The following is a 17,071-nucleotide window of genomic DNA, read 5'->3' as shown; positions in this document are numbered from 1 at the left end:
GTAGTCCCAGCTACTTGATCGCTTGAGTCCAGGAGTTCTGGGCTGTAGTGCGTTATGCCAATCGGGTGTCCGCACTAAATTTGGCATCAATATGGTGACCCTCCGGGAGCAGAAGACCGCCAGGTTACCTAAGGAGGGGTGAGCCGGCCTAGGTCGCAAACGGAGCAGGTCAAATCTCTGTCATTCACTTTTTTTTCATTGTTTGAACAATGTTTTGACATCTATTTGTATTCATAGCAGAGCCGAGACAACCATATTTGAGTGTATGCAAATTATATATTTTGGAGGTTTTTAAGTCAAAGGGTAAGAGCAGAAATACTGAAGTCACTTCCTAGTAATTTGCTATTACAACAGAAGGAAAGGTCTACCTCTGACTTTCCCTACTTTAGTATTCATCCTGGAAATGAAGGAGATTTTATCTCTTTACTATGGAGTAATTCAGTTTAACCCAAACAGATGTGTTTCTTTCCTTTCTTTTGTTGTTTGGGGTTTATTAATGGTTATTATATTATAACCTATTAAGAGTTTTGGATTATCTTTCTTTAGATATGGGGTATCACAAATAGTTGGTATAAAACATAAATTAAGAGCACAGACTATGTTTGTATCTGGATCTGACAGCAGTGTAATCTTTGGCTTATGACTTAACTAACTTCTTTCTACCAGTTTCTTTATCTACAAAGTGAAAATAACAGTAGTGTAAAATTTTAATTGTTGCTATGAGAGTAAATAACCAAATTGTATATACTACTTGGAACAATGATATATTACAAGTGTGATATCGGTTATTGTTATTTATTTACATAATCCAATGATACTGTTAATTTGACTTTGTGGATAAATTCATTTATTCAAGAAGTACTTGAGTGAAAACCAACATAATGTAGTTATTTGAGAAGTGGATTTGGAATCAGAATGCACAAATTCAAATCTCAGTTCTACCACTGAACTAACTCTTGTGATTTTGAACAGGTATCTTAATGCTCTGTGCCTCAATTTTATTATCTTTAACATAAGTATAATATTGCATAAGTCTCCTATGATTGTTGGAGATTTGAGCAAGATCATCACCTTTAGAATACTGTCAGATGTAAAATAATCACCTATACTTAATACAACTGTTGGGATTATTGTATTTGAGACATAGTCAGCTAAGAACTAGAGGACAGCCTAGTGATTAAGCCAGAGCTGCCTGTTGTTTTAGAGGCTTCGGTAGGTTTAAGATGCAGCATACTAAATAAGTTAAAGAATAATTAATTCATTGGAATGGTTATTAAATTTTGAAATATGTCAATGTCACTGTCCTCCTGTTGTTCATCAGTTTTCTCAAGCGGGCCCAGTAACGTCTCCATTGGAGACTTTGTTGTTACTGTGTTTGGCATATCGAATACGTCATGGGGAGCTTGCCAGGCTTTGCCGTGTGGGCGAGATACTCTCAGTAGCTTGCCAGGCTTGCCGAGAGGGACGGAGGAATCGAACCTGGTATAGACTTTCAATATTAATATAAAAACAAAGCAATGAGAGAGGGGCAAAAGATCAAAGGGTTTAGAAATTCTCCTTAAGTGATATTTAAGCAGAGGACTGAAGAATCTTTAGTAACAAGTCAAACATTGGAGAAGAGGATGGATGGATTGAGTGCACTTCCTAAGACAGGGCATTTGGTACATTGGAACAACTGGAAGTATACTAGTGTTGACAGTGCAGATCAAGCAGGGGGAGAGTTACATGAGGGCTGCTAGAGTTAAATCATACACTGCTTTGAATATCAAGTTAAAGAACTTGTCATTTATTTTATCATCAAAGAGAATACACTGAGATGTCCTAGGCAAGGAGGTATTGTGATTAGAGTATATCCCAATGTCATAAGACATATCATCAAAACATTTTATTTGGTGAATGTGATCATTAAGTAGCTTGACCAGTGTGTGTAGGGCCAAGATAGCCTCAGAGAATAGGGAGTCAGTGTGTTTGTAATGGAAAGATCCTTTGAACTAAAAGTCAGGAGATCTGGCTCCTAAATGGGAGTCAGGAGATCTGGCTCTTGGTTCTGGCTCTGCCACTGAACAGGAAACTTGCCCAAAGTCACTCAGCTATCTTTCCTGGGCTCAGTGTCTGCCACCATAAAACGAAAGGGTTGGAATGGATGAGCTCTAATGTCCTTTCCAGTTCCAAAAGGTGAAGTGTCCAAGAAATCTACCTCTTCAGACCTAGTTTGAGATTATCAATATACCGAGACAGGCAGAAAACTTTTGCATAAATGAATGATATTTCTTGTAAATAATAAAACTAAATTTTAGAATGCTAACACAAATGCAACTGATAGCTTGTGAAATTTTATGAGAGAAAGAGTCTTAAAAGCGTCTCAAGAGTTTGTAAATGGCACTGTGAATTGCCTTGAATGCATTAGATAGCTAATAGACTTCTAGTGTGTGTCCTTATAGTAACTTGGAAAATAGACAATAAATTGAAATTATTTAAAGTGGTAAAATATTTGGAGTTAAGAAAACAGATCTTTAAAATGGTAATATGTTTTGGAAATTGAGATATTAGAGTAAATTAAAAAGATTTTGCAAGCCATACTGAAATATTCATAAGTTTATATTCTGTAGTTTTCAATTTTTTAAATATACTTGTAACTAAGAGATATTTTGAAAATAGTTTTAAAATTTATCCAGTGTCCATTTAAAGTAGCTGAATTTTCTTGTGAGGTGGAAATTAACTTACTAAATTAAAGCCATAATGTATTTTGCCATTATAAAATAAGTGAACCTTTCCTATGAAAATATTTTCTTCTTTCTTTTTTTATTTTCTTCTTTCTTATTATTCTTAACCTAAGTGTAACTTTCATGCTTTCATATTTAAAAATTTTAACGATATTGCACTGTAGCACTGTCCTTCCGTTGTACATCAGTTTGCTCGAGTGGGCACCAGTAATGTCGCACAACAAATTGTGAGACTTTTTACTGTTTTTGGCATATCGAATACGTCATGAATAGCTTGCCAGGCTTTGCCTCTCGGTAGTTTGCCGGGCTCTCCAACAGAGGCAGAGGAATCAAACCCGGGTCAGCCACGTGCAAGGCAAACACCTTACCTGCTGTGCTATTACTCCAGCCCTTTAATGATATTGTGAATTAGAAATATTTCTGATCTCATATCGAATTTAAATTTAAATTGGGTTAAATATAATTGAAGTTAGACCTCCATTCATTTTCAGATTTTTTTTTTGGTGGTTAAAATTACTTGATAGAGAAGAAAAACATTTTATTGGTTCCTAGATAAGTAGTCACATTCATGCCACATATGAGGATACAAGACTAATTGTCAGGTACTATCTCTAAGTATTATCAGTAAAAATAATAAATGCCATGTTAGATTACTAGGCATATAATTGGAGAAGCAATAAAGAAGTTTTAGAAAAACTAAAATCTGTGTATTATGAGTCCAGGTCTCTTGTGATTACTTGACTAGTTAAGATGGGTAAATAGTTATGTTTTATGTTGGAATTTGTTTATGAAGTAGCAACCAATCAAAATTATGGGATTATAATCCCGCAGAGTTTTCTGACAAGTCACATGTCTTGGAAATGTGTACTCTTATTGTACTCCAAGTATATTTTCTAATAGCTGGTTCCAGGAAGAAGTTATATGACCAGTGTTCAAAAAAGACAGTAAATGAATCTTGAACAGCCCTCTGTTTTTCCTATAAAATATCTCTTTGACCATTTTTTTATTCTGTATTGAATCAATATTTAGATTATTATTTTATTTATACCAGTATTTAGATTCATAGCTTTCATGAGCTATTACTTATTTTTATTAAATTGGATCCTAATATATATCTAATATATAAGTTAAATATTAAGTATATTTATTATAACTAATTATCATTTAAAATAAATAAAATACTATTAAATTGTTTTTGATTACGGCATCCACCCACCATTCAAATATATCAGCCATAGTCTATGAACTTCTGAATTACTCATGGGTATATTGAAACTTAAATTTGAATTAAGTGCATCAAGTGAACTAACATACATGTACTAAAATTGTGTATTTCATTTGTATTTCTTTAATTACCTGGAAACAATCATCACCTTTATTTTCTATTGGTCTTTTCTTAGTAACTGTGAATCATACGAAAGTTTTTATGGTGTTTATTTTAGGAGCGGAGGTTATAATCAACAATGCTAAGTGTTTACTCCTGATTTTATGCTGAGGGGTCTCTCTGGAGATGGTTGGGGAACCATATGCAGATTTATGGATCAAACCAGAGGTGAGCCTAAAGGCTACATGCAAGACAAGTGTCTTAGCTCCTGTGCTGTTTTTGGCCCCAACACAGTATTTCTTTTTTTTTTTATTTTGAGACAAGATTATGTTTAATAAGAATCAAATAAATTGACATTTTTCTATAAAATTATAGATCTTTTGGATGTAGACATATGTATTTAGATATATCCAGATATAAGAGGGACTTTGCACAAGCTGTAAGATAGGTTACAAGTAAAGATAAGTTGAGTTGATTGTATTTATAATTAGAAATGAATTATTGATATTATGATGCTTTTATATTATAAAATGTTTCTACTTTCAGTTATTCACAAAGATAGCCTCTTTTCAGAATCTAAAGGTCAATCATCTATTTTTTTTGGAGTTGCTGTTATAAAATACAACTGATATCTGGTAATCCTTTCTTTTATTTCTTTCATAAAGCCATTATTAGATAGTTATCCAGCAGAGACCATCTGTTTTTGATACTGTTAATGGAATTTATTTAGGAAATGTAACATCTAATGCTAGACCAAAAGTTTAAATAAGCAATCTTCTATTTCCAAGTTGAAATCTTTTACATTATTTACTATTTATTTTGTTTTGCCCAGTTTTCCAAAAGAACCAGTTTTGTCCTTTCTTGATATAAATGTAGGGTTGACACTTAGTAATCAAGTGTTCATCTAGGTGTTATAGATATAATGAATCTCTTTTTTGTTTTTGCTTGCAGGGGGACAAGTGATTTGGGTCACACCTGATGTGCTCAGGGTTTACTCCTGACTCTATGCTCAGGGGACACTCCTGGTGGTCCTCAGGGGCCTGTATTGAAGTGCTTGGGATCAAATGGGTTGACTATATACAAAGCAAATGTGCTGTCAGTGGTACTATCTTTTTGGCCCCTGACTCTTTACTTATTCCACCACGATATTCAAAGTTTAATCTCCAAATACTCAATGTTTTTTAAAATTTTTATTAGTGAAACACCATGAAGTACAGTTGTATACTTACAAATTTTTGTGGTTGAGTTTCAGTTATACAGTGATCGAGTATACATTCCTCCACCAGTGTCCATTTTCAACCCCAATGATCCCAGTATCTCTCCCTGCCCCCCACCAAATACTCAATAATTTTAGAGGAGAGAAACATAACTGAATCAGGAGCTATAGTGAAGAATAGAGTTGCATTATGTCTGGATCACTTTTGCAATGGATTTTGCAACATTTCTTCTGCTGTGAATTAGGCTACAAATTGGACCATACTTGAATAATATCCTCAGCCATTCTTCTACCTATAAGGTGGACTGTTAAGCATTTCTCAGCACCTCTCTCTTCAGTCCTCACTTTTTTCTTGAGGTCTTTCTATAGATTTTTTTTATATAAAGGAAATGAATACATTAAACAGAATATATTCCAAGGGAGAAATACTTATTAGGTTTTTATGAGCTCTAGGAAATATATAAAGCTTACATATTGTAGTCTCATCATTTATGAAAGTCATACAAGTATCCACTTCACATAGGTAAGATGATTAAGAATGTGAATAAGGAGCCTGGCATATAGTAAGATCTTCCCTATGTTAAATAGCATTCTTTTTATTTGATAAAACTTTAGGAAATTAAGTTTGGTACTTTAGTGGGAAAAAAGGATATTTTTCCTCAGCAACACTGAAAGAGGTATTCCCCTCTTCCCAGATGACTCTATTCTAACTTTTTCTGAAATGATTTCTTTTTTGAAAGTCATGGAAGACACACATTTTTCCAGAAGATACACATCAGTAGTTAAGTCAAAAAAGATTTTAGACAGATCTTTATTCCATACCATTGTGTCCTGTATTTTTTTGTCCAAACCGAGCAGTGCTCATGGATTAATCCTAGCCTTAAACTCAGGAATTAACTTTTGGTAGAGCTGGAAGACTACATAAGTTGCTGGGGATAGAACTTGTGTCTGCCATGAGCAAGGGAAATACCTATTTGCTATACAATCTCTTTAGTCCCATGTGTCCTAATTTTTTAATAACTGACTAACCACAACCTTTAACCACAGTCATTCTTTTTGTACTGTACCCTGTCAGTATGACTGAATTGAAGCTGTGAAGCTCAAAGTTCACAATTATGAACTGTAGCACTGTAGCACTGCCCTCCTGCTCTTTATTGATTTGCAAGAAAGGAAAAAAAGATCTAGATGAGATTACTTTAGATTATTCTTTAAGTCAATTGTTTTTTACATTGTGTGGGTCAGTACTGGAAGATGATTAATTATCCTAGTCATTGCACTGTCTTTTCCTATCATACTAACATCATAGACAGATGGAATTGGGAAAAAATGATTCTATGGTATAGAATGATACTTCATTTAATATTTATTTTCTGATATATAAAATAAAACGGTATGCTTGATACCTTCTCATCTCGGTCAGACAAATGATGTCATACTTGAACTTCTGTGCTTGCACCATCAGGTCCTCGATGGATGCTTCCTATGCCAGTGTATATGTGTTGAAAGTACAGACAATCATTTTAGACCTTTTTAGTTTTGGCAGCCTAGTTTGGGCCTGAGATTTTATCAGCCTCTCCTTGCTTGTCCTTATTAAGGTATTGGGACCTCTTTCAGGGTCAGAGAAATGAGAACCATTATTATTACTATTATGGTATACCAAATACGCGACAGGTAGATTGCCAAACTCTGCTGTGTGGGTGGGACACTCTCAGTAGCTTGTCAGGCTCTCTGAGAAGGAGGAGGATTTTGGGGTGGCCTCCAATCACCCTTACAGATTTTCCTAGTCTACCAAATGCAAGCGTTTGGTCGACCAACATGTTGTAACTCTCAGCAGCACCTGTTGGTTCACTCTTGCCAGTCGGCACCATTGCCATGCCCACCACAATGAGGTGGTGAAACATATGGTTTGCACTATATTTGAAACCCATAGAGTACAGTATGGTAATTACTGAAAATGAATAGGAAGTATCTTTTGACTTTTGACACTGGAGAAGAACTATTTGGAACATGCTACAGTAAAGGCATTGGTGGTGTCAGTGTTCTCCTCAACATGAACTTGGCCATGAGCATTGATTCATTTGAATCCAAATGCCTAACATCACAAATCAGATGCTTATGCTTAAATTGACTTGGCTCATTGCCGAAAGTTTCTATCTTCATTGTCTACACACCAATATCCAACTACAAACAAACAAAACAAACACTGTCCTCCCATTGTTCATCGATTTGCTCGAGTGGGCCCAGTAACGTCTCCATTTTGAGACTTATTGTTACTGTGTTTGGCATATTGAATACATAACGGGTAGCTTGCCAGTCTTTGCTGTGCAGGTGAAATACTTTTGGTAGCTTGTCAGGCTCTCCAAGAGGGGTGGAGGAATCGAACCTGGCTTGGCCGGGCTGGCTGCGTGAAAGGCAAATGCCCTACTGCTGTGCCTTGCTAAGTTATACATGGTGCTGGAGAAGTTCTATAAAGAAGACCACACTTTCTACAAGATCATTGTTGGTGATTTTAACGCCAACATAGGAATGGGAAGATTGGCTGAAGAACTCCACATCAGAAACGATGGCGTAGAATGGAACAAACAGGGTGAGAGACTGTCTGAGTTCATCATATCAACAAAGACCATTCATGGTAACTCACAGTTCCAGAAAGTTGAATCTAAACATTTGACATGGGAGTCTCCTGGTGGACAGTTCCACAATGCAGTTGACCACATCATATTCAATCGACTGTTTTACCTGACTGATGTCTCTTTTGTCCCAAAGTTCCAATTGGGATCGAACCACCATATCTTTCATGCAAAATTCTGCTTCACAGAGCAGGGAGAAAAGGCTGCAAAGTTTAAGAAGAGAATTCCCAGAATGACCACTAACTGGGAGCTCTTTGGCACTATTGTGGCAATATGGGAAGATGCCATCATTGACGACACTGATGATGGATACAGTTGACTGGTTCAGAACCTCCATGATTGTGCGAGGAACACCAAGAGAGAGATAGTCACAAAAAGACACCTGTCTTCGAAAACTCCCGAGCTCATTCCCCAGTGTAGCTTGACATGACCATCAGGCAACCACAAGCTAACATCAGAGCTCACAAAGCAGTGTAGAGAAGAGATAAAGGAAGACCTCAAACAGATAAGAGCAGCAGTGCTGGCAGATGTAGTAGAAGCCAGGGAAAGCATTCGCAATGCCTGATTGTCCTTCGTCAACTACAAGACAAAGATGACTGCCCTCCGACATCCTTATAGATCTATCGCATCTTCCAGAAGAGCAATGGAGAAGATTTTCCATGACTTCTACTCGGATCTCTTTGATAGCCACGTCCACCTGCCCACATACCAAATTCTACAGGATGGATATGTCATTCCCAACATTCTCCCAAAATCCAGCACACCATTTCATTGGTAAAGAAGTGAACAACACCTGACCCAGACAAGGTCAGACCCTAACGCATGAAGAATCTGCCGCCCAGTACTCATCAGTATATTGGTTCGGTTCGTCATACGCTACCTGTCTGAATGCAAGATTCTGTCCCAATGGAAAACCAGCAGAACTGTTCTACTGTACAAGAAAGGAGACATTCACCATATTGGCAACTATTGCCCAGTCTTCCTGTTGTTCATTGTCTACAAGCTTTTCACTCGAGTCACCCTGAATAGGACTGGCAGAACACTAGATGAAAGACAGCCATGCGAGCAAGCCAGATTCCGAAAAGTATTCAGCACGATTGACCATATCCACATGGTAACCAAGCACATTGAGGTTTCTCAGGAGTTCAAGATGCTGCTCTGTTTAATCAATTTAAAGAAGGCTTTTGAGTCTGTTGGGACAGAAAGCGGTCATCGAAGTCCTAGCCAAACAGAGCGTTCAAACTCAGTACATCAGGATCCTCCGTGAGCTGTATTACGAATTCACCACTAGGATCTCACCATTCTACAAGGAAGTGATCATCAACATAAAGAGAGGGGTTTGGCAGGGTGATACCATTTCACCGAAACTCTTCAGTGCCACAATTGAGAATGTCATGTGACAACTGGAATGGGAAGGAATGAGAGTGAAGATTGACGGTTGGCAATTACACCACCTCCTTTTCGTTGATGATATTGTTCTAATAACATCAAACATTAACCAAGTGGCACAAATGCTGGCCAACTTCAACTATGAGTATGGAAAGGTCGGACTGCAGCTGAATCTCTCTAAGACAATGTTCATGAAAAACAGACTCATTCCTGATGCTCCATTTTCTCTCAATAGAACGAACAACCCTAAATGCAGCAGTTATGTATACCTAGGTCGAGAACGCAACATGACGAACGACCTGGCACCTTAGCTGCACAGGAGGAAGAGAGCAGCATGGAACGCCTTCAATAGCGTCGAAGAAATAGCTAAGAGGATGAAGAACCTATGGCACCTGGCACATCTCTTCGACTCCACTGTTCTCCCTGCACTAATATATTCCTCAGAGACCTGGGCCCTACAAAAACAGGATTAGAACGCTATTCGGGTCTCCCAAAGAGGAATCAAAAGAGCTATGCTTGGAATATCGCACTTCACTCAAATGAGAGAAGGAATTCGGAGTTCTGACCTCTGTCGACGATTGAGAATCAAGGATGCTGTCTCGTTTGCCAAGGCATGGAAAATCAGATGGTCTGACAAGTAATGCTATTTGGAGATGACCGCTGGACTAGAGCTATTACTGATTGGATTTCATGGGATGTCAAAAGGACGTGTGACACTCACCTATGAGATGGTCAGACTTCGTCAAGATCCTGAATGAACAGTTTGAGGCTCTTCATGTTCCTGGAGCGAGAGCAGACTCTATTGGCTACACTATCATATGACAGGGACAAATGGAGACGTTACTGGCATCCACTCAAACAAATCGATGAGTAACGGGGTATCACGTGATTAAATGATAAAATAAAGCATGCAGTTTATAATGCAGAGGAGTTTAGTTTTATGCAATGTTTACTTGATAATTTATAATTAGTAAATCATTAGTATTTTATAATTAGTAATTAGCTGGAGTGATCTAGACTAGAAGTGACATAAGGACAGTGATGGAGGGTTTACTGAAATTTAGAGTTGGTGTAGGTGCAGTAACTGTACATCAGCATCATAAAGTACATTAGGTCTGTTGTACAGTGTTACCTAAGTTACAATAAAACTCTTTAGAATCATTAAACAAAAGATAAGCTTTGCAAAATATTTTTAAATGAGCCTGATGAAATGACTTATTATTCTATATAAAGGTTACAGTGGATTTCTATAGTCACACAATACATTTAAACTTATGAATCTTAATCTTTGAATGGAAAATACATTACATATGAAAGACTGAAGAAAAAGAAAACAAACTTCCATCTTGCATATTTTCTTCATTTGAGGCAGTACATTTCAGCTATAAAGTACGTAATAGTATCAGTTTTCGCCAAAAAAAATCCCACCTTTTGGAGCTATAAAATATACAGAACTGAAAGCTGACACCTAATATATTTTTCATTAGATACAGATGTCCAAAGTAAAGTTCTTTCTTCAAGTATCCATAAAGGCAGAATAACTGGAAAGTTGCAGGTATAATACAGAAAAAGTAAAAACCATGCCTTTTTGGTAAATTGCTAATGACTTTTTAATAAAAACCATTTTTATCCATATAATCTACAAGTTCTTTTAAATATATTGTACTCATCTTGTCACTTAACATTACAAATAGATCTTTAAATTGCCATGGAACTTAATGAAATAAAATTTATAAAGACCTCTTCCAGATGTAGAAAACCTTGTAAGTAATTTCTAAAGGGATAAATCAACAATTTCAAGTTTTTATTTTGTAGCTTGATATTTAGCTAGTAATTTTTAGTTAGCAATTTTATTTCTACATATATACTTTGGTTATAAAAAACTTCCTTATTCTTAGAAGGTATAAGTCCAGATGACAAATGCACAAATAAAAATATTTTAATAAAAAATTTTTGTATCTTTATTATAAAGATACAAAACTTGCATTTAAAGTTGTATGCCACTCAGTTTAATTCCTTAATTGAGTGGCATAAAACTTTGAAATAATAGTAGCAATGTATAGGATACCTTTGCGGTAAATACTTAGAAATACTGGTGCTTGGACCATCTGCAAAAGTCATTATCTTGTGAACTAAGATATGAACTGTCCAATAGGAAAAAAATAAACACTAAAAAAATTCTTTCTCTTTCTCACAAAATGATTAGCTTTAAACTACCTTACTATTTTGCTTTAAATTAACTACCTTTCACAAAAAATAGTACCAAATATTTTGTTTAAAAGTTTCAGTTTCTTTCTTTTTGATTATACACAGTCACTGAATGTGTGCATTAGGTGCCTGATATGTATTATACTTCTGTAGAAAACACACACACACATGTGATTTAGAAGTTTATAATTGATAATAATTTTATAAAATTTTCCTAGCAATGCATATTTGATCAGTACAAACTTAATTCTACTCATAAGTACCACTATGTAGAAAATATATTAGTGTGCACTAGGAGATACTTCTTGAGTTCATGGTGAAAGAAAATAGACTGTCCAGGAGCATAGAAGGTAGGAGTCTATACAGGCAGGAGATATGCCAGGACCAAAGGCATGACTCTAAGAAACAGGAAGTTCTCCTAGAAGAATCACAAAATCAGGGTACAGATCAAGGAGCAGGGCATAAGTACTTTAGATTAGGAAGGTGTGTTCAAGATTTATGAATAGGACTTAGGATATTAGATTTTTATTTATTTTGAATGTATATGATTTTATTTTCTTATAACAGATGAGGAACTATCCAATTAAGATGAAGAATCTTTCGGTGATGTTGAGCAGTATTAATTTTAGTAATGACTGGTATATATTGAAAAGAGAAGCCAAAGATTCAGGAAATTGTTTTGGAAATTGCTCTTCTTGTTGCTAGAAGTGTAGAGAGAACTTGAAAAATAAGACTGTGATACTAGAAACTGGAGAAACCATTAATGTACAGGACTTGTGACTAAAAGGTTATAGGAACTGGAACTAGTTTATTATTATGATTATTATTATTATTATTTTGCTTTTTGGGTCACACCCGGTGATGCTCAGGCGTTATTCCTGACTTTGCACTCAGGAATCATTCTTGGTGGTGCTCAGGGGACCATATGGGATGCTGGGAATTGAACCCGGGTTGGCCATGTGCAAGACTAACGCTCTACCCGCTGTACTATTGCTCCAGCCCGAAACTAGTTTTAAACTTTGAGAAGTATAGAACCAGGAAAAGGAGAGTGCTCTGGAAGACAGAAGTTATGAGCAATATGTGAAAAAATAAATTAGTTATCCTATAGGGCTTGATCAGAAATTATTGGAGACAGTTAAAGGATAATGAGGACATGGAACATTATAAAATTAATTGTAATGATTGTACAACTCTATCAATATATTAAAAGCCAATGAATAGTAGTCTTTAAATGGGTAGATTGTATATAAATTGATTATACTATAGAAAATTTTATGAATTTTTTAGTAATTTCATTAATTTTAATATAATTAAATTTTACTTTAGGATCAGATAAGAAGAAAAATAACTTTTAACAGGGAAACATTGAAGTGTCAGGGAACAGTTGTGAATCATGCTCATCGTAGCAATAATGGAAGTTAGGATAGGTATGAGAAGAAAGAAAGCATCAGAAATCTGTACCTGATCATTCCATTGTTCAAGTGCTCCAATGGATTGGGGATTAGAGAAATAGTATTTGCTTACAGATAACTTATTATTTGAATAAACTATTAGCAAGAAAAATAAGTTCAATAGAATTTTTTTATTTTCTCTCAATATTTCTCAAGGAAGAAATATTGTCTCTTTATTTATTTTTTTAAAATTTATTTATTGAATCACCGTGAGAACAGATACAAAGCTTTCAGATTTAAGTCTCAGTTATACAATGATCAAACAACCCATCCCTTCACCAGTGCATATTTTCCATCACCAAGAACCCCAATATACCCCCCATCTCAACCTTCCCAATACCTGTGAGGCAGATGATTTCCACTTAACTCTCTCTACTTTGATTACATTCATTATTTCGACAAGAGATGCACCATTATTATTTGGAATTTTCCCCCAACAATCAAACCTGCTGAAAAGGTTTGATTTTCATTGAAAATCATATACTATAGAAAATCATTATTTCAAGTGAAATAATTTTTTTCATTGCTGGTTATGAAGACCATATGATGTTGCATTGCCGTGATTTTGGATTTCTGATATTTTACTAATTAAGTCTGTAGGGATTTCTGCCAAAAGCCGCATAGTTCCGAGATTGGTTTGTGTGCTTCTGGGACCATGGCTGTGCTGGAGAGCCGCTCGTGGGGGGCAACTCATGGTCTCGGTGGGGCAAGAAGGATGTGCCAGTTCTGTCCCCCATCCTATGAGGCTGCAGTTGCCTCGTCACCGCCAGCTCATACCTAGCTGTCCAATAAGCTCTGAGGTGAGGTGGCAGCCACTGTGCTGCCAGGGGTGGAGCGGAAGGCAGAAGAGACAAACACCCTTTCTCTCCCAGAGAGGTACGGCTTAATGCATAGTCCATTCTCTTTTCTGCCAAAAGCTGCTGGGTTCCGAATTAGGTCCGTGTGTCTCTGGGGCCATGGCCATGCCAGAGAGCTGCTCATAGGGGGCAACTCATGGTCTCTGTGGGGAAAGAAGCAATTCAATAAAATTTAGATACGTGACTTTATGCATTGGTTATGCCATCAGAGCTACCAAAGCAGCTAATTTTGAACCATACCTGGCAGTGCATAGGGCTTACTCCTGGCTCTGCACGTAGGGATCACTCCTGGCCTCCTCCGATGACCATATTAGTTTCCAGGAATCAAACCTAGTCAGCTACATGCAAGGCAAATGCCCTGCTGGCTTTACTGTCATTGAGACCCCAAGGTAACTAATTTTTGCAAATTATTATTGTTATTGCTTGAGCGGGCCCAGTAACGTCTCCATTGGAGACTTTGTTGTTACTGTGTCTGGCATATCGAATACTCTCGGTAGCTTGCCGGGCTCTCCGAGAGGGGCGGAGGAATCGAACTCGGGTCGGCCATGTTGGCCACGTGTAAGGCGAACGCCCTACCCGCTGTGCTATCGCTATCATTTTGAATTTGGGGGTTATACCCAGCAGTGCTTAGGGCTTACTCATAGCCCTGTGCACAGGGGTAACTCCTGGAGCTGCTAGGGATACAAACCGGAGTCAGCTGCATGCAAATCAAGTTCCTTATCTCCTATACCATCTCTTTGGCCACAAGTGTTTGATTTTTAAAATATTGTGGCTTTATTTCAAAGTAAAAAAGAAAGCCATGACATTGTGGTCAAAACCATAAACATAACACAAAATAACAGCTCTGCTTCATACTTCTTTTTTGTTGCAGGGTGAAATAATTTAGAGTCATTAAAAGTGTGTGTTGAATGACTCTCAGAGACTAAATTGTACTTTGCTGGCAAAGCCAGTTCTTTGAGTTTTGTTGATGAGTTGGATTTTATTCCTTCAGAAACCTACACAGTCAAGTTCTTTCACAGAAGATACAATTTTTTTCTACTCTTAATGTATACAAAACATAGCACTATGTAGTTGGAATGATATAAATATAAATATCAAATGTTTACAAAGGAAGAAGAGCAGAAAATTCTAAAGAAATGATTATTTCTTGGGTATTCTTGTAACAATTATGTAACTCCATGGAATATGTAGATAGTTTGGTGATTAAAAATGTGTTACAGGTCGCTCTTCAAGCCCATGTTCTGCCTTGAACATTTATCTCACTTGCTTGTCTCTGTGTACCTTTCTTTACTGGCCTATTTCCCCTCTGGAGAAGCCCATATTCTCTCTTGATTAAACACTTCTCTCTTTCTCTTCCCTCACATCATTCCAAATAAGTTTCAGTAAAAACCATCTTGCTTTACCGCCCCCCCCTCCAAAGTGTATCACACATGTTGGGATGAATGCAACATTTGTGTTGGTTAACTACTATTTTATAATGCTTCTTTTGTTTGATGCAGGGAAGGAAATTACAGCAGAAACTTTTATGGAGAAATTGGATAATGGTGCCTTGCTCTGTCAACTTGCAGAAAGTGTGCAAGAAAAATTCAAAGAGTGCATGGATGCTAACAAGCCCACAAAGGTAAAAGATCCTAAGGCAAGATCACTGTCAGGTGATGATTACATTTGTAATCACTTAGGAATTGACTGTAACTTAAGGGTTTTGTTGTGAATAGATTCATTAATTTCTCTATTAATAATACCAATAGAAGACAATTTTTAATTAGGAGACATGTTCTCTCACTCTAATGAAATAAATTACCTAATAATTTTGATAAATATAATTAAGAGCCATGAGAAGTGATGGTATTAATACAAAGTAAGTACTGTGTATAGGCTGGCATAAACTGATGCACTGATTGAAAATTTAAGAAATAACTTATGTCATCAGGTAATGTACAAATCTATAGGAAATCTTATAAATAGGTAGAAAACAAAGAGATTATTATGGAAGACTATTGAGACAAAATATATAAAGTATGCATTTGTTTTATGTAAGTGGAAGCATTAAAAATAATTTTCTGACTGCTAATATTTATTTTCTATAAACTAAATTTTCTGTTATCAGCACAGAATCCTTGATATTTGACATGTTTTGAATAAAACAGATAACTGCTATTTAAAACTTTTTTTTAATTATAGAAGGAAAAAGATAAGATAATTGTTAGGGTTGGGGCCAGAGTGGGTAAAGTGTTTGCTTTGCACACAGGTTTAATCACCTGGCACCCTATATATTCCCTAACCCTGCCAGGTGTGAACCATGATCCCAGAGCCCAGAGTAAGCCTTATATGTCTCTGCAGATGGCCTAAAAACTTAAAAAAAATTAAAATGGTGATAAAAAAGTTGAACATTGAACTATTAAACTTTGACAACTCTGGCAAAGTAATAAAATTGATAGTATGTATAATCTCATTTAGGTAAGATCATATCAATAGTTTAAGCTCCCTAAACAATGTACTGTTTTATAGTTCTATACTTAGTTTTAAAAATACTTTTATCAATAGATATTGTGTACATATTGCACGAAGCCCTTTCATGTTTTTTTTTTATCTCCAACACATATCTTTGAAGTTGCTAATTAGCTCAGTGCATTCCAAACTTGCTTCACACTAAACGAGTCACCTGAATATTTTTAAAATAACTGAGACCTAACTCCCCCGCTGAACATTATGATCTAATCCCTATGGTGTACTCCCTGCAGAATACTATGATCGCTCAAAGTCTCTGTGGGTGATTCCAATGTTCAACAAAGTTTTGGAATTACTGTTTTCATTTCTATTTCTCCATCAAATGTATGTTTGGAGTATTTGAACATATCCTCCATTAAATGTATGCTAGGTGATTTTGTGTGAGGCCACATCCAAAGTAAATGACCATGCAGGACAGAATCCTCTGTGGAGCTATAGTGCTTTCTCATTTGGTTCACAAGTATAAAAATGCTTTGTGCTCTGTAAAGTGATAGCACTTTAAGATCATTTATTCTTTTTCCATTGTGATATAATTGCACTTCATGTTACCTATTAGAAAACAATGATTTTTGGAGAATCAATTTTATAGAAAATTTCTCATAAAAGAATTGGCATAGAGAAAATAATACTTTTATCAATAGATAGTGTGTAGATATTACACAAGCCTTTTTATGGTTTTCATCTCCAACTCACATCTTTGAAGTTGCTAATTAACTCAGCACATTCCAAACTTTGCTACACACCGGACAGTCACATGAATATTTA

General features: G+C 36.1%; 1 protein-coding gene across 2 annotated transcripts in view; it reads left to right on the top strand.

Annotated features, from left to right (window-relative positions):
* GAS2 (growth arrest specific 2) overlaps positions 1–17,071 on the top strand; it is a 137,408-nt gene that overhangs the window by 10,739 nt on the left and 109,598 nt on the right. For both annotated transcript variants that reach the window (XM_056135800.1, XM_056135808.1), the window contains one exon: positions 15,298–15,419. In XM_056135800.1, the coding sequence (XP_055991775.1) occupies positions 15,298–15,419 (122 nt within the window). The remainder of the gene's footprint in view (positions 1–15,297; positions 15,420–17,071) is intronic.

Source organism: Sorex fumeus, unplaced genomic scaffold (genome assembly GCF_029834395.1).
Source record: "Sorex fumeus unplaced genomic scaffold, SorFum_2.1 ptg000007l, whole genome shotgun sequence".
NCBI lineage: Eukaryota > Metazoa > Chordata > Mammalia > Eulipotyphla > Soricidae > Sorex > Sorex fumeus.
This window is presented reverse-complemented; position numbering and strand designations above follow the sequence as displayed.